At 26.0% G+C, this 26455-nt stretch overlaps 2 protein-coding genes across 2 annotated transcripts in view; one reads left to right on the forward strand and one right to left on the reverse strand.

Annotated features, from left to right (window-relative positions):
* LOC117172708 overlaps positions 1–14938 on the forward strand; it is a 42983-nt gene extending 28045 nt beyond the window's left edge. The window contains exon 4 of the mRNA XM_033360869.1: positions 8093–14938. Coding sequence (XP_033216760.1) covers positions 8093–8454 — 362 coding nt within the window. The 3' untranslated portion in view covers positions 8455–14938. The remainder of the gene's footprint in view (positions 1–8092) is intronic.
* A 6508-nt stretch (positions 14939–21446) lies between these two features.
* The window catches only part of LOC117172901 (squamous cell carcinoma antigen recognized by T-cells 3-like), a 29729-nt gene continuing 24720 nt past the window's right edge, over positions 21447–26455 (reverse strand). The window contains exons 5-6 of the mRNA XM_033361196.1: positions 24267–24414; positions 21447–22149 (exon numbers count right to left, since the gene is read on the reverse strand). Of these exons, the coding sequence (XP_033217087.1) occupies positions 21713–22149; positions 24267–24414 (585 nt within the window). The 3' untranslated portion in view covers positions 21447–21712. The remainder of the gene's footprint in view (positions 22150–24266; positions 24415–26455) is intronic.

The raw sequence follows: 26455 nt of genomic DNA on the forward strand, positions 1-26455 counted from the left end.
AGGGGACGCCGCCTGAAGCCTGAAACATCCTCCTTGCCCATCCTTTGTTTTGTCCACTCGCTCGCACTAGTCAGCGTTCCGGCGGCGTCCCCTGAAAAATCCCGTGGTGTCGCGTCGCGAGCTCGTAGTAAACTCGCTGTAATTATGGAACTAAAAATCAAATCGAATTGAGATTTTCCAAAAAGTTGACCAATACATTGGCGGAAAATTCGTTCACTTGAAGTTTGTCGTAGCTCAAACTTCCTCGCTCACTTTTTTAATGTGAATGTCTAAAAACGTGGTTTTTTATTTGGATTAAAAAAAAAAAGATTAGAAATTAACTTTTGACCCTTTTGGACACTGTAGCCTCCGCTAGAGTGTCACAAACAAAACTCAAAAAGAAACTTGTTAATTAGTTGATAAACGAATTACTTACGACGAGTTGAATGTGAAAAAACATGGTTTTTTCAAATTAAAAAAGTCAGTTTTTATTTATTTACTGGAAAATTTGCATCCCGAGAGAAAAACTGTAAATGGAGACTCAGGTTCATTTTTCAAGAGCTATCTAACTATATTTTTGGTTTATTATTAAATTATTGCTCCAGTCTTGTTGATTTCACTGTCGAAATTAAAATCGAAAGGGCATTCAAGGCAGTCCACTCAAGATAGAGAAAAAAATGCTGCCCTTTTTCCCTTTTTTATGGGTTTCGTACACTTTTCCCGCTTATTTAAATTTTCAAAAATAAATCACTTATAATGTGAGGTATTTAAAAAATGAGCGTTTTGAACCAAAAATGAGAATTTTGAAACCAACGTCATTATAATTTGAACAAGATTAAGAATCTTTTAACAATTTTGGATTGTGTTAAAGTTTTTCGGTGGAAATTGGTATTTTTAATGAGAAAAAAAATTGATTAAAGACAAAAATTTGTATTTAAAAAAAATATTTATACTTTTATATTTTTTTATACAAGAGATTGTTTATTTCAAATAAAAATGATGAAATTTGAAAGGTTCATTATTTTTAATCAATTTTTGGTTACGTTAGGGCTTTAGAATAGAAATTGATTTTTAATAAAAATGTTTTAGACTTCAAAGACTTAACATTTTTCAACATTGAATATTTTTACAATTTTGGAATATTTTAAGGTTTTAAGCATTGGTTTTTTAAATATATTTAAATGTAATGAAATTAAAATTGAATAAAATAATATAATTAATCCTAAAATTAATGGATGAATATTTTTTAAGCTAAATATTTTATAAAATAATTTATAATTTTAACTTTGAAGGTTAATAGTTTTTATTCGCTTAAAATTATTAAACATAAGTTAATGAAACTTTTAGATTCATAATCTAATAATAGAAACAAGATTTTCACTTTTTGTCACTGGAAATCGGTTATTATAAACTTAAATAATTGAATTTCAAAGAAAACTTATAATTTGGAAAAATTATTAGTTATGCCCTGTCAGTGTTTTTCGTGGAAAACTGGCATTATTAGCAACAATGAAAAACACCAAAAATCGTTAGATTTCTCCGATTGTCAAACAGAATCAATAAATTTACAATTTTTGATTTTTTGGTGTTTTTCATTAATCATTAGGATTTGAACAAAATTAAAAATATTTTAACAATTTTAGGTTATGTTTGTGTTTTTCGGCGGAATTAATAATTTTATTGAAAAAAATAAAGTTGAAAGAAGATCCCCAATTTTTAACAATTTTAGGTTAGGTTAATGTTTTACACTAGAAAATGAAACATAAACAATTATTGGTTATTTTTTTTAAATAGTGCGTGAAGAAGATTCCGAATTTTCAATAATTTTAAGGTCTGTTAGCGTTTTAAGCCAAAAACTGGCATTAAAAAAAAATTATTGTAATTTTCACAAGATTAATACAGTAATTATAAAAATTTGAAAAGATTTCTAAAATTGTGAAAAGAGAATCTGGAATTTTGTAAAGAAATTTTTCTAAATATTCAGAATTTTTTAAAAATATTAGAAAAATTCGATTTATTTTAAAAGATATTTATAGAATTGTTCTTACAATTTTTAGAAATCTTACCAATTTCATAAGATTTCCTTAAGAAATTTCCGATTTTTTTGGGCAATTTGGAAACCTTTTAAATTCTTTTAAAATATTCCCTTAAAATAACTTTTCAAAATGAAAGATAATTTTTGATTTTCCTAAAAATCTTAAGAAAATTTTTTTATTCTTTTGAAGCCTTTAACAATTCTTTAAAAACTTCTAAATTTTTCATTTTAAATCTGCAAAACTCTACATTTTTTAAAATTAGGTTGCGGCCGTTTGTATCGAAATTTTGGCATGAATAGCCGAATTAAATATCTTTTAATTCAAATTTTTTTGAAAACTTCTAGGTATCTCAAGTTTTTGAAAAAATGTTTTGAAGCTTTTCAAGGACGTTTAAACTATTTTAAATTAAAATAATTAGGCTTATGTTTTAAGCAGTGTTTAGCTAAAGAAGATTTTAATAGTTTAACTTTTAATTTTTCTAACTTAAAATTGCTTAAAATGATATGTCGAAAATTTTAAAGTTCATTGATTGAAAGTTCAATTTAGAATAGTGTACATGGTAACGTGGATTTATAATTTTACAACTGAATTTGTCTGCATTTTATTTAGAATTGTTCAATTGAAAAAGTTATTACCTAACTTCCATTTTATACGTGTAAATTATTGACCATTTGAATATAAGATTTTTAAATTTAAAAACTCTTAAACTTAAATTTCAAATAATTTAAAATTCAAGAGTTCCATTTTTAGTGCTATAATTTGCAGTTTATTTTTTATTATTTCAAATGAAAAAAATGTTTAAATTGGAGATCAGTTTTTTAAATTTTATTCACCGTGAAAAATATTTGCAAATCGGGGAAAACCCGCGAAAAATCCTCAATTTTAATTATTTTTCGATTTGAAGAACTCTAAATATTAAAATTTTGGAATTTGCACAATATTAGAATCCTTTTATTCGAAATTGTACCATTTTGAACTTTTAGTTGATAACTCAACTTCAAAATTAATCTGGAATATTTTTTACAATATTTAGACAATCCAACCGTGGAATTTTTGGTGAAAAATATACAAAATGCTTACGACAAACACCAACATAACCTAAAGTTGTGCAAAATTGCAGATTTTATATTTGAACTCTCATTTATTTTATTAAAAATATTTTCTTTTAAGAAGCGATAATGCACTCTATCATTGTTAAAATATTCTAAATATTCATTAAAATTTTAGACGAAAAAAAATTAAGAGAACATAACCCAAAACTTTTCCAGTTTAGGAATAGAATTCTAAATCTTCTTTAAAATTTATACCGATTTTTGATAAAAAGCACGATCATAAACTAAAATTCTTCAAAAATTTTCATCTAGTTTGAAATCCAATAATTTTGTATTAAAAGTTTCGATTTCCGGTATGAAACACCAACAAAACCAAAAATGGTAAATTAAATGATTCTAATTTATAATCTGATCAATATTATAATTTTTGTTTTTATTAAAAATACTAATGTCTGACGAAAACACTGATATAACATAACCAAAAATTGTCCCAAATAATAAATCTTCTTCGTAATGTAATTATTTATGTTTAAAATAACCGATTTCTATTGAAAAAAGTTAATATGATCTTCAATTGTTTAGAAATCTTAAAAATTTTATGTGAAATTTTTTTTTACCAACAATACCAATTTCTGATATAATAACAATAACCTAAAATTGCTCATAGCTGTGACTGTTATTGAAAATCTAATTTTTCCCATTTTTCTTTAGACTAACTGATTTCTTGTAAAAAACTGTGAATATAACCAAAAACTGCTTACAAATTTAAATAAAATATTAATGATTGAAAATAATTTAAAAAATAAAATAAAAGATCTTTCGCGGAATCGTTTTTATTTTAAAATATAAATTACAGTCATTACATAACTCAAATTAATGAAAATTTTTAATCTTTGATATCGAATAATTTTGTATAAAAATCTCCAACTTCCAGTAAAATACCACCAAAACCAAAAATTGTAAATTTAATGATTCTGATTGATAATATAAACAATATTGTGAATATTGTTTGTTACTTAAATTATTACAATCTTGGAAAAATCTTCTTTTAAATCAATATCGACATATTTATTAGATTTAACAATAAAATTTTTAAACTGATTTAATAATCTTCGAAATCAAGTTTTTTAGTTTTCGTTTAAAATAACTGACTTCCTGAAAAAACTTAAATATAACCTGAAACTGTTCGACGAACTATAATGATTTTTTTCTCTCTAAAATATAAATTTTTGATGTAAAAGATCAACATAACCTAAAACTGTAATAACCTGATCCTGATGAAACTTTAAAATATAATGATTTCTAATTAAAAAATGTTCGTTTTCATTAAAAGAAAAGGATTTCAATACCGAAAAATGAAAATGATTGAAAACTGTTAAATATTTGAAATCTAATCATTTTTTATTTAAAATACTAATTTTCTATGTGAAACGCTAACCTAACCTAAAATTGTTGAAAATGGAAATCTTATTTAAACTCATTAAACAAAAAAAATTACCAATTTCTTCGAAAAACTGAATAACCCAAAATTGTTTAAAAACTATCAATCTTGTTTAAATTATGACTTTAGACATCAAGTGCCAATTTCTAGTACAAAACGCTAAAATCACCTAAAATTGCAAAAATTCCATAAATCTTGAAAATCTAATGATTTTGATTAAAAATAAACTATTTCCAGGTTGTTTTTCAAGGTTGTCAATCTTTTTAAAATTCTAAATGCCAAATTCCGCTAAAAAACAATAACATAATTCATAGTTATTGAAAGATTTTTAAAATAATTATTTCAAATGAAAGATCATTTTCAATTCTCCCAGGAATCTTAAAAACATTTTTTTTATCTTTTTAAAATCTTTCATAATTTTTAAAAAAGCTTCTAGGTTTTTTTATTTGAAATCTGCAAAAATCTACATTTAGTTTTAACTTAGGGCGTGGCTCCAAAATTTCGGTACCAGTAGCCGAATTTTATAGATACACTCACTTCGTTTAGATTATTTAAAATCATTTTAAAAATTTTCTGTAAATAATAAGTGTTCAATTTCTAATTATACCTCAAAATTCAACTTTTTCACTTAAAAATAAACAGTTTTCAAATAGAACACTTAAAAGTGTAATGTTCAAACTTTAAAAGCTCTTCGGAATTTTAACGATTCAAAGCTTTCTACGTCAAACAATCCAGTTTGAAATTGTTTACTTTTAAATATTGCTAAATATTAAATAGCTATTCTCTTTCTTAATTAAAAAATTTGGAATTGAATGGGTTAAAAATGAAATATTTTAGACTGAAACAATATTTTTAACTTAATAAAAAGCCTTTAGTTACGAATATATTATTATAAAGCTCTTTTTATGTTAAAAATAGTTTCTAAACTTTCAATCGAGCGAATTAAAATAGTTTAAGTTTTACCGTTGAAAAAGAAAGTCTTATGTTTCCAACGATTTTAGAATTATTTTGTCAAATCTTTTTCACTTTTTAATATTTAAAGTACAGATCCATTAAAAATAATGTATTTATTTATATTTAGTTGATATAATAAAATTGTTTTTTCCAAAATTTTCAACTTCATACGCTTTTAATTATCATTTATTTAAGTCTTCAAAACTGCATTTTTAAATTCTTTAAATTAAAAATCTACTGTTAAAAATATGAATCGAAAATTTTTAAAGTAAAAGATTTAAAAACTACGTATTTTAAGGGCATGTTCTTCGGTAACCACGTGACCAAACCTGTCCTCGGTTATTAAATTTTTGTTGTGTTCACCATGTCCAAAGGAAATGATATATCGCTCTGAAAGTTTGGATTATAGAAAATCAGACGGCAAATTGCGGTTGTATATTTAGTTTAAGTAATAATTTTGAAACAAAATTTTCCGAGTAAAAAATAAATGTGTAAAATTATTTTCATTTTTTTTTGAGCTCACTACGTTCAAACGGATTGAGATTTTTTTACACATTTTACACATTTCTTTTTTACTCGGATAATTTGTTTCAAAATTATTACTCAAACTAAACATAAAAACGCAATTTATTGTCTCATTTCTTATATTCCAAACTTTGAGAGCGATATATCATTAGGACATGGTGAACACAAAAAAAATTCAATAACCGAGGACTGGTTTTGGTCACGTGGTCAACGTAGAATATGCCCTTAAACTAAATAATATCATAATTGAAAAAGATAACAATTCAACTAATTATTTTTAAAAACTGTTAAAATCGAACTTGGAGAGATATTTTGTCTAAAAGATTGTAAAATTCCCAGTAAAGAAATAAGTTTACTGTCATTTCATGATTTTCCAGCGCAGCCTTGGTAATAGTTAATTGCAATAAAAAAAGTTTGGAACCAAAAAAAAATTAGCAAAAAATACCGGCAGCAGGGATCGAGTCCGAACTTTTCAGTTACAAACTCGGATCACTACTACCTGAACTTGAAGTTATTTTTTTAAGAAAGACTGAAAACTTCCCAATTTTCTTTCAATTTATCCATTTTCCCGATACACTGAGAAAAATGTTTGTTTGCCCTTCTTTGTTTGGTTAAAATAAATGTTTTGGTTTGTTTAAATAAATATCTTGTTTAAAATAAGTAAAGTTATTGTTTACATTGAATATATATTTTTAAAATTAATTAAAGATTTTGTTCAAGTAACATAAATCTTTTTTTTACACTTAACCTCAAAATTGAGCATTCTTTATAAAAATAATGTATAATCTCGATAATATGTTTGTTGCTAATCATAAATATCATTGTATATGTATAAGCAGAAACACTTATTTAACCCGAATGCTTAATTCTGGTTAATTTTTAACTCTGGACTTCTCATTTCTGTATTGAACAATCGTAAATTGGAATAATGAGAAATGAACCAGAGTTAGACATTTGAAATTAATGTATATATAAGTGTTCCTGCTTTTAAGTACACAGTGATAATTATAATATAAAAGAACATGATTGATTTCACAAATCATCATTATAAAGAAAGGAGGTTAGTATTGAAGACATCCGAAATCTTCAATTATATCCACGGTAAACCCCCTAAATTTTAAGTAGTTCCTAAACTAGAGATATTGCGTTCATTTTTCAATCAATATATACTTTCATAGTAAATCAGAACCTTTAGAATAATATAACACTGAAAAAAATACAAATGCCATCAAATAAATCACATCACATGATCAATTAATTCGATTCTAGGTTAGTCCCTTAGGAACTGCCGGCAGCGCTTTAGCATGCCTAGCGGCACTTTGTAGTATTGCTTTGTACTGTAATTTTTGTTTGAATCAAATAAACATTTTTATGAATTCGAATAAACAGATTTTAAACAAATGCATTGTTTAATAAAAGTCCATTTTTTATTTGAATGAAACAAATTGTACTAAACAAATTATTTGTTTCAATCAATATGGCAAATGGTTTCCATTTCTTCAAATTAAATAAACCTTTTTTAACCCGTGTAGGAATTCAATCAGGGATCCGGCCGGGTCCCAGCCAGATAGCCCCGCTTTAAGCCGGGCGCTGGTCGGGGAATCCGGCTAAAAAGCGGTTAAGAAATGTTGCTTTAGGCGAGAAATTGGTAACTTGTTTTGTCTTTTAAAGCTCATCGTAAAGATTACGGTGAACTTCAAAAGTCAAATCCAGGGAACCAATTCTGGCAAGAAAATTGGAGTAGAATTTTATTCCCTGATGATAGAATCTCATAGCAACTTGGAACGTGCATTCTCGTTCCAGGGGCGAAACTGAAAATTACTGAGTGTCTATGCAGACGACACACAGCAGGCGCTATATATGGCGGTAAATTTGAAATTGTACAGGCTAAACATTGGTCCACGAAACTCAGCCAGGGGTAGCCCGGCCGGGACCCGACCAGAAACCTTGTTGTATTAGGGCCAACCGGGGAAATTTCTACACGGGAGTTGAAGCAACAAATTTATTTGATTCAGTTATATGAATTTAAATAAAATTTGTTGTTTGATTCAAAAAAACATTTTTCTGAGTGTAAAAAGAACGTAATTTTTTCTCTTTTTTTCCAGGTGCAGTAGGTTGTGGTCCTCAAGAAGAGTTCCGATCATGTGCCGATATCGCGATCGGTGACCATGAAGCCACTTTACCCCCAAGACCCGAAACCCCAACGACTCCCTCGACGAAAGACTCGTCGACGGAGCCAGCCTTCGTGCCCGAATATTCCGCACCCTTGTGGCTCTACAGCCTCATTATCGCCGGTACGTGCTTCTTGGTTGCCATTGCTGCTCTGGCCTTGCTTTACACCTACTACTATCACGCCGGTAGGGCCAAAAAGTGGCTCATGGCAAGAAGATTCCTGGCACCCGAACCTCCACCGGTTGCTCCGCCACGACATAAAAAACACTTCGCGAATGCACAATTACAACTGTAATTATCTCGCCTCCGCAATCATTTAGCTATCAATTATTTGTCTATCAATCGATTCAAAATCGGCATAAATACTCCCCCGAGCGAGGAAAATCCAGTGTTGGGAAATTACGAAATACCCTAAAAAGTTGAAGTTACAGCAACTTAGTTACTTTTTAAAAAGAATTAGCTTGTTTTCAGATAAAAAAAACCCAGATGAAAATATCCAATATTCAAGTGAATTGATGAAAACACGTGAAAATCCACATGAAAATTTAAACTTTATTCCATGTGGACAATTTCAAACCTTCACGTGATTTTTCCCATTGCTGGATAATTTCACGTGGAAACCAACATTAATTACCGAATTAAAATCCACCTGAAATTTCACATGAACTGTTCAAAATTCCATGTAGATTTCTACGTCGTTGGATAAATTCACATAAATTTCCATATTTTCATGTGTCCGGATAAATTTACGTGGAAATCCACGTGACGGGTTTCAAATTTCAATGTGGATTTTCACGTAGTTTGATCAATTTACGTAAATTTTTACGTGATATTCCATGAGGATTTCCACGTGGATAGATTAATTTACGTGGAAATGCAAGTAAATTTCCACGTAGATTTCTAAGTAGCTCGGTAAAGTCATATCGATTTCCACGTGGTTGGCTTAATTTACGTGGACATTTATGTAAATATCCACGAGAAAAATGAACGTTAAAGGTTCAAATTTTCATGAAAAGTTTTAAATTCCTATGAAGATTTTCACGTGGTTAGATAAATTGACGAGGAAATTCACGTAAATTTCCATATGAATTTTCACGTATTTTGATTAATTTACGTAAATTTTCACCTGATATTCCATGACGATTTCCACGCGGATAGATAAATTACGTGAATATCCACTTAAGATTCAACGTGGAAATCTATTTTCCTTATTACATGGTATTATAAAGTAACGTGGAAATGCAAGTAAATTTCCATGTAGATTTCTAACTAGCTGGGTAAAGTCATATCGATTTCCACGTGGTTGGTTTAATTTACGTGGAAATCCATGTAAATATCCACGTCAAAGGTTCAAATTTCCATGAAGAGTTTCAATTTTTCATGAAGATTTCCACGTGGTTGGATAAATTCACGTAAAAATCCACGTGGAAGGTTTTTAATTTTCCCCGTGGATTTACGCGTAGTTTGATCAATGTACATAAATTTTCACGTGATATTCCATGATGATTCCCAAATGGATAGATAAATTTACGTGAAAATCCACTTAAAATTCCACGTGGACATCTATTTCCCTTATCCCGTGCTTGCATAAAATAACATGGATATTCAAGTAAATTTCCACGTAGATTTTTAAACGGTTGGGAAAATTCATGTTGATTTACAGGTGAATTTCCACGTGATTTTATGTGGATTTCCATGTAGTTTGATAAATTCAGGTAAATTTTCCAAATAAATTCAATATGGAAGGTTTCAAATTTCCATGCGAATTTTCAAATGGATAGCTAAATTAACGTGAAAATGTAGTTCAAATTCCATAAATACACATAAATTTCCATACGGACTTTCATGTGTTCGGATAAATTTACGTGGAAATCCACTTGAAAGACTTCAAATTTCCATATGGATTTCCATGTAGTTTGATGAATTTACGTAAATTTTAACGGTGTATAAAATACAATAAAACAAAATGCTTGCATAAAATAACGTGTAAATTCAAGTAGATTTTCACCTAGATTTTCAAATGGTTTTCTAAAATCATGTCGGAATAAAGGTTAATTTCCATGTGATTGGCTTCATTCACGTGGAAATAAATGTACATTTTACGTAAAAGGATTAAATTTTTTTTTAAATAAATTATATTTTGATAAATTCAGATAAATTTTCACGTGAAATTCCATGTGAAGGGTTTCAAATTTCCATAAAATTTTTCAAGTGGATGAATGAATTCACATGGAAATCCACTTCAAAATCCGCGAGGAAATCTATATTCATTTCATCATTCTAAAATGATCTGGAAATTCAAGTGAATTTCCCCGTAGATTCCAAGTGTTTAGGTAAATTTACGTCCAAGTACAGGTCAATAACCACGTGGAAATCCATATAATCAATTAAAATTAATTAATTAAAATCCACGTGAAAGGAGTAAAATTTCCATGTGGATTTCCACGAAGTTTGATAAATTCAGGTAAATTTTTACATGAAATTTAATGTGGAAGGTTTAAACTTTCCAGAAGAATTTTCAAGTGGATGGATATAAATTCACAGGGAAATCCACTTAAAATTCCATGTTTAAATCTATATTCATTTCCACGCGGTTGGATAAAATCACGTCGGAATCCACGTAAATTTCAAAGTGGATTTAAGAGCAGTTGGATAAATTCATGTTAAAATCAATATAAATTTCCTCGTGGAAAAGCATGTGGAATTCCACGTGGAAGTTTTCACATTCCCTTATAGATTTAAACGTGGTTGGATCATGTCCCGCAGGAAACCATGAAAATTTCCATATGGAAGCTTTCAAATATCCAAATGGATTTCCTCGTGGTTGGATCTATTTGCGTTGAAATCCACGTGAATTTTCATGTTTGAGGTTTCAAATTTTCATAAAGATTTCCAAGTGTTTGGATAATTTTATCTAGAAATCTATATAAATTTCAATACAAAATTTCCCTGTGGAAATCACTGTGAATTTCCCAATGGAAATAACTTTAAATTTCCATGTGGAAATTCAGTTAAATTACCATGTCAACTTTCAAATTTTTATACGGATTTTCACGCGGCTGGATTATTTCACGTTAAATTTCCACGTTAAATGTTTCAAATTTTCGTGCGGATTTCTACGCGGTTCCACAATTTCACGTGGAAAATCATCTGAATTTACACATGGAATTCCATGTGATTTAATTATTTCACGTGGGAAACCACATAAAATTCCATGTGGAATGTTTTAAATTTTCGTGTGAATTTCCACGCATTTAGATAATTTTACGTGGAAAACATATAAATTCACATGTGGAAATCTATGTAAATTTCCATAAGGATATCTACATAAATTTTCACGTGAAAAGTCTCAAATTTATATATGCATTTCGTTGTGGTTGGATTATTTCACGTGAAATTCCAACTTGGATTCACGTAAAATTTAAGTTTATTCACGTTAATTGGCGTTAATTGACTCTAAATTTCACTGTTAAAATAATTGAAAATTTCGATACGGAAATGCAAATAAATTTGTATGTGCCAAGTTTCAAACTTCCATATGGATTTCTACGTGATTTGATAAAATGTGAGTTTCCTTGTAGATTCTTACATGGTTAGATCTTTGTAACAATATACGTGAAATGTTTCAAATGTTCACGTGGAAATCCATGTAATAATGAATGTGGAAATCACTGAAAATTTCACTGTGTTAATTTATGTAAATGTTCACATGGAAAATTAAAAATTTCGATATGGATTTTAACGTGGTTGGACAAATACTCATAAAAATACAGGTTTATCTCCACGTGGATTTCCACGTGAATGAATGAAAATTTCTACTTGGATTTCCACGTGGTTGAATAAATTCACGTAGAAAACCGTAAGGAATTTCACGTCGAAGGTTTCAAATTTCCATCTGGATTTCTAAATACTTTGGATAGTTTCACGTTAATTTCAGCGTGGAAATCCACGCAGTTTTCAATGTAGATTCCCACGTGGTTGAATAATTTCTCGTCGAAATTCACATGAATCGATGCAAATTGCGATGTGGATTTCCACGTATTTAAACAATAAAAAAATGTAAAAATCCATTTAGAATTCCACGTCGAAGGCTTCCAATTCCCATATGGATTTTACGTAGTTAGATACATTTATGTGACAATACACATAAATTTTCATGAAATTTTCATAGTGGCTGGATAAATTCACGTGGAAATCCATTTAAGATTCGACCTTGAAGATTTCAAATTTCCATATGGATTTTCACGTGATTAGATAAATTCAAGTAAAAATCCACATAAATTTTCATGTGGAATTCTAAGTGGTTGGATAAATTCACGTCAATTTCCACGTGGTTGCATAAATTGACGCGGAAATCCATGTAGAATTCCACTTTCTATATGGATTTTCACGTTGTTGGACCAATTCACGTGAAAATTCACACCAATTTTCATGCGGAATTCTAAGTGGTTGGATAAATTCAAGTCAATTTCCATGTGAAAATTTACGTTAACTTCAATTAGAATTTCCAAAGTGGTTAGATCAATTTAAGCGAAAATCCGTTTAGAATTCCATGTCGAAGGTTTCAAATTTCAATATGGATTTTCAAGTAGTTGAATAAAATCACGCGAAAATCCACATCAATTTTCAGGTCGAATTCTAAGTGGTTAAATAAATTCACGTCAATCTCTACGTGGAAATTTGCGTGAATTTCTATTAGAATTTCAAAAGTGATTAGATAAATTCAAGTGAAAATTCGTTTGGAATTCCATGTCGAAGGTTTCAAATTTAAATATGCATTTTCACGTGGTAGAATAAATTCACGTGAAAATCCACATAAATCTTCATGTGGAATTCTAAATGGATGGATAATTTCACGTTAATTTCCACATGGTTGGATAAATTGACGCGGAAATCCATGGAGAATTCCACTTTAAAGGCTCCGAAGTTCTATATGGATTTTCACGTGGTTGAATAAATTCACGTGAAAATCCGTTTAGAATTCCATGTCGAAGGTTTCAAATTTCAATATGGATATTCACATAATTTGATAGATTCACGTGGCGATACACATTCATTTTTATATTGATGGAAAAATTCACGTCAATTTCCACGTAAATTTCACTGCGAATTTCCACGTGGTTAGATAAATTCACGTGGAAATCCATTTAAAATTGAACCTTGAAGGTTTACAATTTTCATATGGATTTTCAAGTAGTTGAATAAATTCACGTGAAAATCCGTTGAGAATTCCATGTCAAGGGTTTCAAATTTCAGCATGGATTTTCACGTGGCAATTCACATTAATTTTCATATTGACTTTCAAGTAGCAGCGAAAATTAACGCCAATGTTTACGTGGAAATCAACGTCAATTTTTACGTGGAAATCAACGTAAATTTCACTACGAATTTCCACTTGTAAATCAATTTAATATTCGACGTTGAAGGTTTTAAATTAACATATGCATTTTCACGTGATTGGATAAATTCACGAGAAAATCTACATAAATTTTTATATGGAATTCTATGTAGTTGAATAAATTCACGTCAATTTCCACGTGGAAATTTACGTCGATTTCAGTACGAATTTCCACGTGGTTGGATAAATTGACTTGGAAATCCATTGAGAATTTCACTTTAAAGGTTTCCAATTTCTACATAGATATTCACGTCATTGGATAAATTCACGTGAAAATCCACATAAATTTTCATTTGGAATTCTAAGTTGTTGGATAAATTCACGTCAACTTTCACGTGAAAATGTACGTAAAAATCCATATGAATTTCCACGTGTTTGGATAAATTCACGTGAAAATCCACATAAATTTTCATGTGGAATTCTAAGTGGTTGGATAAATTCACGTCAACTTTCACGTAGAAATTTAAAATTCTACTTTAAACGTTTCGAATTTCCACATGGTTGGGTAAATTCACGTGAAAATCCATATACATTTTCACGTGAATTTCCACACAGTCGTCTATATAAATAAAAAATATCCATAAATCTAAGCGAAAATTAAAGTAAAATTCCACGTAGTGAGTTACAAATGTCCATATGGATTATTAAAAGTTTGAAAAACTCGTGGGAATTCACGTAAATTTCAACATTACAAATTTCAAAATTTCCTTGTAGATTTCAGCGTTGTGTGGTAAATTTGCGTGGAAATACTTAAGGAAAATTTAAAATTTCTATATAGATTTCTACGCAGTTGAATCCATTTATGCGGAAATCTTGGTAAATATTTACTTAGAAGGATTCAAATTTTCCCGGTTCAGATCAATTCACGTGGAAATCCACCTAAAATAATAGACTGAAATACATGTGGATATTTTCACCTAGAAAAACTTCAGAAAAATGTTCGTTTGGTTTCTTATTTATTTATAAAATAAATTTATGAATACTATAATTTACTATTTATCAAAAAAAGCCCAAAATACTCTTTCCACAAACAAACAAAAAATTAAAAGAACTGAAAAGTACTTTGGTCACCTATAACTGTAACTTAATTTTAAAATTTTGTATCATTTAACGGTAACGAGTTACTTTTTTGAAGTATTTCTTTTTTTTAAACTTGCCCAAAACTCGGAAAATCATCCCTGAAAATTAAGAAAATAATTTGAAAACTTAGGTCTAGATTAGTAGATAGAATTAGAATGTAAAATTTAAAATGCAGCACGCTTTTTCCACCAAAGTCGGAACCGAGTGCTAAGCTTGACTCAGAACGTATACATATTTTTAAGTTTTAGATACGTAATCCTGTACATAAGACTGTATTTATATTAAACGTATTTATTTTGTAGAAAACCTGCTTTTTAATCAACACTGGTGGCATTCTTAGAAAGTATTTTATAAGGGTCCGAACTTAAATTACGTAACAACTCAAAACAAAGTTGCTGATAAGTCAAGTGAAATATTTCTTGGCTAAGAACAAGTTTTTCTGAAAATTGGTGTTTTTGATTAAAAATGCTATCTTTTTTAGTAGAAATATTGCATAGTTTTTTCATAAAAATGCAACAATTTTGTTGGAAATTCAACTATTTCCTAGAAAATTTACTGTTTGTTTAAAAATTTTGTCTTTCTTCAGACAAAAATGCAACTCTTTGGTTGAAAATTAAACAATTTTGATGAAAAATAAACAATTTTTTTTGAAAAGACATATTTTTTGGATTAAAATTCAACTATTTTTATTTTTATTTGCCGTTTTGATTTAAAAATTTACCTTTTTAGTATAATTTTCATTTTTGTTATTATTTTGGTGTTGGAAAGTAAACTGGAATAACTGTTTTTTTTTTTATTATTATCTGTTTTAGAAGAAAATTCATCTATTTCGAATAAACCTGAAAATTTTAGGTTGAAAATTCATCTCATTTTTTAAATTTGTCTTTTTGATTTTGAAATTCACAATGCTGAAAAAATGTTTGAAAATTCAACAGTTTTTTTAAAAATAATACTTTTTGTTTGAAAATTTCATTGTCTTGTTGAAAAATCAACTATTTCATAGAAAATTTACTTTTTCTTTAAATTTAATATTTTGGTGTTTTTTTCTGGTTTTTTTTTAGAAATTTCATTTTTCTTGGCTAAAAATGCAACTATTTGGTATAGAATTCAACCAGTTTGTTAAAAATTTCATCTAATTTGGTTGAAAAACACACGTTTTTTAAATGGAAAACCACATTTTTTAAAATTAAAAACTAATTTGTTTGAAGAGAAATTTGATCTTTTTCAGATAAAAATGCAACTGTTTGGTTGAAAATTTAACTATTTCATAGAAAATTTATTTTTTGTTTAAATTTAATATTTTAGTGTTGAACAGATAATTGGAATCTTTTCTGGATGAAATTTCAGCTTTTTGTTTGTTAAATTTGTTGTTTTTTTAAATAACAAATTTGTCTCTTTTCGGAGAAATTTCATCGTTCTTGGATAAAAAAAGCAACTATATGGTATAGAATTCAACTTGTTTGTTAAAAATTCATCTATTTTGGTTTAAAAAAAATGTATTTTTATAGAAAATTCAACTTTTTTCGTAGAAACTTATTTCTGATTTAAAGCCAATATTTTTTTGCTGAAAAGTTAAATTTAAATCTTTCCTGGATGAAAATTAAACAATTTTTTAAATTTATTTTCTTTATTTTAATTAAAAATTCATCTGTTTTAACATAAATTTTATGTTTCTTAGACAAAAATACAACTCTTTGGTTGAAAAATGTACTTTTTGTTTGAAAACTCTATTGTTTTGTTAAAACCTCAACTATTTCATAGAAAATTTATTTTTTGTTTAAATTTAATATTTTAAATATTAAATTGGAATCTTTTCTCGATGAAATTTCAGCTTTTTTTTGGTCAAATTTTTTGTTTTTTTAAAGAACAGATTTGTCTCTTTTCAGAGAAATTTCATCGTTCTTGGATAAAAAAACGAACTATATGGTATAGAATTCAACTTTTTTGTTAAAAATTCATCTATTTTGGTTGAAAAAAAAACGTATTTTTATGGAAAACTCTACTTTTTTCGTAGAAACTTATTTCTCCTTTAAAGCCAATATTTTTTTGCTGAAAAGTTAAACTCAAATCTTTTCTGGATGAAAATTAAATAATTTTTAAAATTTATTTTCTCTATTTTAATGAAAAATTCATCTGTTTTAACATAAATTTTATGTATCTTAGACAAAAATGCAACTCTTTGGTTGAAAATTATACTTTTTGTTTGAAAACTCTATTGTTTTATTAAAACCTCATTTATTTCATATAAAATTTACTTTTTGTTTAAATTTAATATTTCATAGTTGAACAGATAATTAAAATTTTTTCTCGATGAAATTTCAACTTTTTTGTTGTCAAATTTGTTGTTTTTAAAAATTAAAAAATCGTCTGTTTTCAGAGGAATTTGATTTTTCTTGAATAAAAATGCAACTATATGGTATAGAATTCAACTAGTTTGTTAAAAAATCATCTTTTTTGGTTAAAAAAAAACGTTTTTTTTTATGGAAAACTGATTTTTTCCGTAGAAATTTATTTTTTGTTTAAAAATTCATATTTTGATCGTGGAAAGTCAATTGAAATCTTTTCTCGATGGAAATTAAACCTTTTTTTATTTGTTTTTTTTTATGTTAATTAAAAAATAATCTGTTTGAAGAAAAATGTTATCTTTCTTAGACAAAAATGCAACTCTTTGGTTGAAAATTATACTTTTTGTTTGAAAAAATGAAATGTCAACTTTTTTTAGGTATAATTTGTTGCAAAAAAAAACGTTTTTCTGGATGAAAAAATCAATTTTTTTCGTAGAAACTTATTTTTTGAAAAAAAAAATATATATTTTGATTTTGAACAGTCAAATGAGATGTTTTTTTATTATGAAAATTCAACTAATTTTTGTTTTCAAATAAAAATGCATCTGTTTTAAGAGACATTTTTTTTCTTTTTGATAAAAATGCAAATATTTGGTAGAGAATTCACTATTTTTGTTAGTCATTCTTTTTAGTTAAAAATTCGACTTTTTAAATTGAAAATTTAATTTTGGTCGTAGAAACTTATTTCTTGTTTAATAATTCATATTTTTATCGTGAAAAGTCAACTCCAATCTTTGTTGGATGAAAATTGAACAATTTTTTTATTTCGATTTTTATTTTAATGAAAAATTCCTATGTTTTAAGAAATATTTTATCTTTCTTTGACAAAAATACAACTAACTGATTGAAAATTAATACACTTTCTTTGAAAATTCTGTTGCTTTGTTGAAAATTTAACCATTACGTAGAAAATGTACTTTTTGGTAAAAATTTATATTTTGGTGTTAAAAAATGAACTGAAACATTTTCTAAATAAAAGTTCAATTAAAAAAAAATGTGTCATTTTTTTATTAAAAATTCATCTGTTTTAGTACAAAATTTATTTTTCTTGGTCAACTGGAATCTTTTTTGGATGAATATTAAACTATTTTTCCGAAATTTTTGTTTGCTAAATAAAATTTCATCTGTTTTAAGAGAAATTTCAACTTCTTGGATTGGAAATTCCATTGTTTTCGTACCTACAAAATTATTTCTTGTTTAAACATTCATTTTTGATCGTGAATAGTCAGCTGAAATCTTTTTCAACCGAAAATTCAACTATGTTTTTGGTTAACTATTTTGTTAAAAAAATAATAATTTTTAATTTTACTTCTTTGATTTAAAATTCATTTTTAAACCGAAAATTTTACTTTTCTATTTTTTAAAGATTAATCTTATTTAGTTGAAAATTCTCCTTTTTTTGGTATAAAAATAATTTTTTTGGTTTGAAATTTCATGTTTAGAAATTCAATTTTTTGTAAAGAAAATTCGTCTTTTGGCATTACGGTTCAAGAATCTAGATACAGTTTTATTTCTTTCTTTAGTGAAAAATCTGTATTTGTTGAAAATTCGTCTTTTTAGTTTAAAAATTCTTTTTCTTGTGTTTTAGTACAAAATTAATCTTTCTTGAATAAAAATGCAATTATTTGATAGAGAATTCAACTATTTCGTTGAAAATTCACCCTTTTTTATTGAGAAAAATTCGTTTATTTTAATGGAAAATTCCATTCTTTTTCGTAAAAAATTATTTTTTGTTAAAAAATTTATATTTTGATTTTGAGAAGTAAACTGAAATCTTTTCTGGGCGAAAATTTAACTATTTTTTTTGAATTTTTTTACGAATAAAAATTCATCTGTTTAAAGAGAAATTTCATATATTTTTTTTTTTATAAAAATGTAACTTTTTGGTAGAGAATTCAAAATTGTTTAAGCCACTCTTTTTGATTAAAAATTCGACTTTTGGAATTGAAAATTTAATATTTTTCGTAGAAACTTAATTCTTGTTTAAAACTTTATATTTTAATCGTGAAAAGTTAACTAGAATCATTTTTTTTTCAGAAAATTCGATTATTTTTTTGCAAATTTATCTTTTTTATTTAGAAACTTAACTTTTTTATTTAAAAATTTATCTGTTTTAGCAGAAATATCTTTTTATTATGAAAATACAACTATTGGGTTAAAAGTTTAACTATTTCGTTTGAAAATAAATTTTTTAATTGAAAATTCAATTATGTACTTGAGCAAAAGTTAAACTACATTTTTAAAAATTTAACTATTGAGGCGAAAATCCTTTTTTTGGTACATAATTAATTTATTAACTAAAAATATAACTTTTCCATTTTTTTAAGATTCAAATTTTTTAGTTCAAAATTCTCCTTTTTTGACAAAAAAAATAATTTTTCTTACTTTGAAATTTCATGTTTGTTGGGTAAAAATGCATCAGTTTCGTGGAAAATGATTTTTTTTACTGAAAATTCATAGAAAAATATTTGTTATTAAAAAAATTATATTTTGTTTTCGAAAAGTCAACTGAAATCGTTTTTGGACGCAAATTTAACTATTTTTTAAATATTTTTTTCTAAGTCAAAATTTATCTGTTTAAAGAGAAATTTCATATTTTTTTATATTTAAAATTCAATATTTTTCGTAAAAACTTATTTGTTATTTAAAATTTGATATTTTCATCGTGAAAAAGCAACTGAAATCTTTTTTAAATTGAAAATTCAATTCTTTTGTTAAAAATGTATATTTTTATTCAAAAATTGATGTTTTAGTAGAAATTTAATTTTTTATGAAAACGTAACTTTTTGATTAAAAATTCTTCTTTTTTGCTTTAGTATTCAACTATTTCGTTTGAAACATTTGGTTGAAATACTTTTTTAAGAAATCCTTTTTCATAAAGATTTATATTTTTAGTTGAAAATTCATTTTTTTATTTGAAAGTTGAAATATTTGATTAAAAAATGATTGCTTTTAAATTCAAAATTCAACTACACGGGTCAAAGTTAAACAAAATTTTTTTAAATTTAACTATTTTGTCGAAAATCCTTTTTTGTTGGTACGTAATTAATTTTTCAATTGTAAATGTAACTTTTCCACTTTTTTAAGATTCAACTTTTTTAAATTGAAATTCTCCTTTTTTGGTAAAAAAAAAATAATTTTCTTGGTTTGAAATGTCATGTTTGTTGGATAAAAATACATCAGGTTCATTGAAAATATTTATATTTTTATATTTCTTTCCTGAGTGAAAAATCTTTATTTGTTGAAAATTCGTCGTTTTAGTTGCATAATTTTTTTTCTTTTGTTTTAGTACAAATTTAATCATTCTTGAATAAAAATTCAATTATTTCGTAGATAGTTAAATTTTTCTGTTAAAAATTCATCCATTTTGATAGAAAAAAATCGTTTATTTAAATGGAAAATGGAATTCTTTTTCGTAGAAACTTATTTTTTGTTAAAAAATTTATATTTTGACATTGAAAAGTCAACTGGAATCTTTTTTAACCGCAAATTCAATTTTTTTTTAAAATTTATCTTTTTTTTATTTATAAATAAATATGTTTTAGTAGAAATCTAACTTTTTATGCAAATGTGAATTTTTGATTAAATATTCTTCTTCTTTGCTTTAGTATTCAACTATTTTATTTTAAATATTTGGTTGAAGAACTTTCTTAAGCTATCCTTTTTTTAAGACTAATATTTTTAGTTGGAAATTCATTTTTTCGGTTGAAAGTTGAAATATTTTGTTAAAAAATGTTCTTTTTAAATTAAAAATTCCACTACACATGTAAAAAATAAGCTAGCTTTAAAAAAATTTTACTGTTTTGTCGAAAATACATTTTTTGTACATAATTTCATGTTTGTTGGGTAACAATGCATCAGTTTCGTTGAAAATTATTTTTTTGCTGAAAATTTATATTTTTGTTTTGGAAATTCAATCTTCGTATAAACAAATTCGTTTTTTAGGTTGATGCTTTAACAATCTAGATAAACTTTTATTTTCTTTGAGTGAAAAATCCTTATTTCTTGAAAATTCGTCCTTTTGGTTTAAAAATTCTTTTTCTTGTGTATAAATTTCAACTTTTTCGATTGAAATAAAAAATATGACATTTTTTCGATGGGAATTAAACTTTTTAGTTTGAAACTTCAACTATTATATTCAAAATTGAAAGATTTTGTTAAAAAGTCATATTTTATGGTAGAAAATACATGTTTTGTTTCAAATAAATTAATAAATTTGAAATTTTTATCTGAAATACTGTTTAATTCCGCTTACAAAAGATTCTATCTTAAAATTATCATAAAACTAAAATGCTGGTATTTGTAAATGATCAAGAAAAATGAAAAATTAGTCAAGAAAAAATCATAAAATTTTTTAAACTAAGTTCTCAAACACCCTGACTAATTCTACTAATAATAACTAGCAAATAATTTCTGGAAACTAAAAATTACGTAGATTAAGAGACAGGTAAAAATATTTTCTTACCGTTTATTACAAGTAGGAAATGGAGTCTTAGAGAGCGCCTATAATCCGTGGCGTAATTTGAGTATGGTTCCTAATTCTCCGGGAATTTTTCTATATATATATATATTTATTATACATATATAACAGTTACAACTAATACTGGAAGGTAAGTTTATACCTTTAAAAAAATGTAATGGTGCAAAACAAAAAAAAAGATAGTAAAAAAACAAAACAAAAAAAGATTTTGATTCCAGATTCTAGAATAAGAAGAAAAAAACTAAAAGACTTATTTTTTGATAAACATTTCTTTAAAGTCTTTGTTGGTTTTAGGCTTGATTTCCTCAGTCGGTTTTGAACTGTTGTTAACGTTACTAGCCGAATTTAATAGTACGGTTGTTGGAACCATAGAAAGAGCGGATCTCGGCTGAGAAAAGGATTTGGTGCCCGGATGTCCTCCGAGTGACTTTATCCTTTGATCGTCTTTAGAAGATTCTTTTTTGCGCTCTTTGGGATTACTTATCATCACGCTGATTGGCTTATCCTTAATTTCCATACCGTCAGTGGCGATAAGGGCTTTTGAGGCACTGGCCTCGTCCTCGAAATCGACATAGGCCATTCCTTTCGCGTGTCCGTTGCGATAAACGGGAATTCGGATGTCTGTTACTTTCCCGTAAGGCTGGAAAATTCCCTCCAGTTCCTCTTTAGTTATCGAGGGTGGGAGTCCTGAAATTAGCGATTTTTTTTCTGGTCAATTTTGTAATTTGACCAGGATAGCTGTTGTAATCCTTAAAGGGCATACTGGGTATAAAACACCCAGCGACTTATTTGCAAAAGAAGTCAATTTTTATGTTTAAAAAAAGAGGGATTTTTCTAAACTACTTTAAATTTTTAAAAACTGTTATGAAACCTTTTTTCCTTAAACTAGATAGATTAAACATCATGAATTGATTTTTTTTGTAAAAAACTATCCAATACCGTCGATACAGCACATTTTTGAATATCCTTGGGTATCTAAAACCCAGTACGCTCTTTATGTAATTTTACGGAAGTGTGTTTGGAAAAATTTCCGAAAATTACCAACTTCGGAAATGTAATTCTTTTCGAAAATTCTCCATTTCAACTAAGAGTTAGAATTTTTTTGTAAAATCTCATGTTCCAATTCATTATTTTATTTCATTTCGAAAATATCAGTTTCAACTCAAAATTGGTTAAAATTTGTAAATTCCCTGCTCCAACTTAGAAATAGAATTCTTTGGAAAATTTTCCTGTTCCAATTCAGAATTTTGTTCCTTATTGAAAAAAATGTTCGATTTTAAACGCTGCTAATTTTTAAATGTTTAAGTCTTTGAAACTGCATTTAAAAATTTTTATATAGAAATGTACGTTTAAAAATTAAAAATTTTTAAAGTCTAAGATTTTCGAATTACGCATTGTAAACTGTATTTTAACATAATTGAAAAACTTCAAAATTAAATTAATTATTTAAAAAACGGTCCTTATGGGATAAAATATAGGGACCAAACCATTGATTTTCGTAAAATTTTAATTAATTTAGGGAAGGTTCAGTAGAGAAACGCTCTTTTTGTTGAAAATGATTTTTTGTTTTCACTGAAAACTCATATTTTTTAGAAAAAAAATCAACTATTTGGTTTAAATAAACTGTATTTCATTTCAAATTAAACTCTTTTAGATGAAACACCAAAGATTACATTTTTCTTTCGAAATTATATTTTTTTCGCTTAAATATTAATTTTTTCGTTGCTAAAAATTCTTTATTTTAAACGTAAATTCATTTATTTCATTGAAAATGAACTTTTTTTTTTGAAAATTCAACATTAGGTTGAAATTTTTTTTTCTTTCATGACTAACAAATATTTCTTCACTGAAAATTCGACTATTTTTTTGAAAATTCATCTCCTTAGGTTAGAAATTTGATCATTCTTGTTTGAAAATACAATTTGGTAGAATATTAAACTATTTGGTTGAAAATTGGTCTTTTGTAGTTAAAAATCAAGTATTGTTATTAAAATTTCGTCTTTGTTGGTTAAATCCAACTATTTTTTTTTCATTCAAATCTTTTTTTTTCATTAAATATTAAACTATTACATTTTTCGTTAAAAATTCCAATTTTTTAGTTGAAAATTCACCTCTTTAGTTAAAAACTGAAATATTTTCTTCAAAGTTAACGTTTTTTAGGTAGAAGATTCAACTGTTTCATAGAAAATTAGTCTCTCTGACTTAAAAATTCAACAATTTTATTGCAAATTTTTTTCTTTCTTGATTAAAAAAAATTGTTTTGAGAGAAAATTCAAGTATTTTGTTGAAAATTCATTTTTATTTTTTAAAATTTTCTCTCTTTCTGCAGACATTTGACCTTTTTTGGTTAAAAAAGAAACAGTTTTTTATTTTTAATTAATTTTTGTTTTGTTTTGAAATATAAGCGATGACATTTTTCATCAAAAATTTATATTTTTAGGTTGTGAAATCAACATCTTGATTGAAAGATAAATCACTTTTTAAACAAATGTTTTGTTGTTGTTGAAGATTTATGATTTTAGTTGAAAATACGTGTTTTTTTGTTGTTATAAAAGTAATTTTAAACAAATTTTTTAACTTGAAAATTCAATAATTTGATAAAAAAATCAAATATTTAATACAAAATTAAATTGTCTTTTAAACTTTTTTGCAACATATAAACTAAAAATGAATAAAATAATTTTTCATTAAAGAATTCAGTTAAAATTTTACTTAATTAGTTAAAAATACGTCTTTTTGGTAGAAAATTAATTTTCTTGGTTGAAAATGCATTTATTTGAATAAAAAATTCATCAAACTCTTACCTTTAACGTAGAGTTTATTTTTCTCTAGACCGCATTTGTATTTAAAAGCGTGTCCTCTCGTACTTTTGTTCGGATCGCAGCGAGAAACAAACATGGGCCTGCCATTAATTTTTGTTCTGTCGAGCTTCAAAGCAGCTTCAACTGCTTCCTGTAAAAGAAGAAAAAAATCATTTATTACTTATAAAAAGAGCCGTACTTCACCTGTAATGAAAAGTAACAACATATTTCTACTCTAAAAACCAGTATCTTAATCGTGTAATATTTTTAATATTAATTAATTTTAAATTTAAAAAATTAAGTTTCTACGTAATCAAAAAAATAAATTTTCAACAATTCAGTTGAACTTTTACCCAAGTATTTGAATTTTCAATTAAAAAAGTTGAATTTCTAACCAAAAAGAATTACTTAAAAAAATGCCGAATTATCTACCAAATAGTTGCATTTTTATTTAGAAAAGAAAAATGTAAAAAAAAATTTTCATCCAAAAAAAGATTCCAGTTGACTTTTCAAGATCAAAATATAGATTTTTTAACCGAAAGACGAATTTTTTAAACTGAAAATCATAAATGTTTAACAAAACAGTTGAATTCTCTACCAAATAGTTGCATTTTTATAAAAAAAAGATGAAATTTGTACTAAAATAGATGAATTTTTAATAAAAAACGGCACATGTTTTTTGTAAGTTCAACTTTCATTCAGAAAAGGTTTCATGCCATTTTTCAACCGAAAAATATAAATATTTAACAAAAACTAAATTTTCTACGAAATTTTTAATTTTTAGACAAAACAATAGAATTGTCATCCAAAAAAGTATGACTTTTCTACGAAATAGTTTAATTTTTAAATCAACCTTTGCATTTTTGTTGAAGCAAAGTAAAATTTTTCTTAAAACATATGAATTTTTAATTAAAATAAACAAAAAGTTTAAGAAAAATTGTTTAATTTTCATCCAGAAGAGATTTCAGTTCTCTTTTTAACTCAAAAAATATTATATTTCAAATAAAAACAAGTATGACTTTTCAAAAAAATTGTTGAATTTTCAACCAAAAAGTTGCATTTTTAATCAATAAAAATTCTACTAAAAAAGGTAAATTTTTTAATAAAATAGATAAATTTTCAACAACAAAAAAGTTGAATTTTCTGTTAAAAAAGATTTCAGTTGACTTTTTAAGATGAAAATATAAATGTTTGAACAAAAAATAAGTTCATACGAAAAAAATGGAATTTAAAAAAAAAACGAATTTTTTCAACCAATAAGGATGAATTTTTAATAAAATTGTTCAATTTTCAAACAAACAATTACATTTTTTTCTAATGTAAGAATGATGAAATTTTTTTAAAAACAGATGAATTTTTAATTCAACTATTAAAAAATTTTTTTTTTCATAGTTGAATTTTCTTTAAAAAAAGATTCCAGTTGACTTTTTAACATCAAAATATAAATTTTTTAACAAAAAATAAGTTTCTAAGGAGAAAATTAAATTTTAGATTAAAAAAAAATTGTTTTCACCAAGAAGGATGAATTTTTGAGAAAATATACGAATTCTCTATCAAATAGTTGCATTTTCATCCAATTTTTTTTTTCTTAAATATTAAACTATTATATTTTTCGCTAAAAATTCCAATTTTTTAGTTGAAAATAAACCTCTTAATTTAAAAACTGAAATACTTTCTTAAAAGTTAATGTTTTTTGGATGAAGATTCATAATTTTAGTTGAAAATTCGTTTTTTTTGTTGCTAAAACTAATTTTTTAATTAAAATGTTATCAATTTTGTTGGAAAATCAACTGATTGTTGCAAATGAACTTTTTTGTTATCAATTCATATTCCAGGGTTAAAAATTCAACTGTTTCATAGACAATTTAGTCTCTATGACTTAAAACTTCAACAATTTGATTACAATTTTTTTTTCTTGATTAAAAAAAAATGGTTTTGAGTGAAAATTCAACTATTTTGTTGAAAATTAATTTTTATGGATTAAAAATTTCTCTCTTTCTGTTGAAATTTGATCTTTTTTGGTTAAAAAGGAAACTGATTTAAAAGCAATCAGTTTCGTTAGAAAATTAACATTTTTGTTGAAAATTTATCAACTTGGTGGCAAATTTAGCTACTCGGCTGAAAATTTAAATTTTATTTATATAAAAATGGAATTTTCCACGAAAAAAAAACGGATTTTTTCAACCAAAAAG

This window comes from Belonocnema kinseyi, chromosome 5 (assembly GCF_010883055.1).
Source record: "Belonocnema kinseyi isolate 2016_QV_RU_SX_M_011 chromosome 5, B_treatae_v1, whole genome shotgun sequence".
NCBI lineage: Eukaryota > Metazoa > Arthropoda > Insecta > Hymenoptera > Cynipidae > Belonocnema > Belonocnema kinseyi.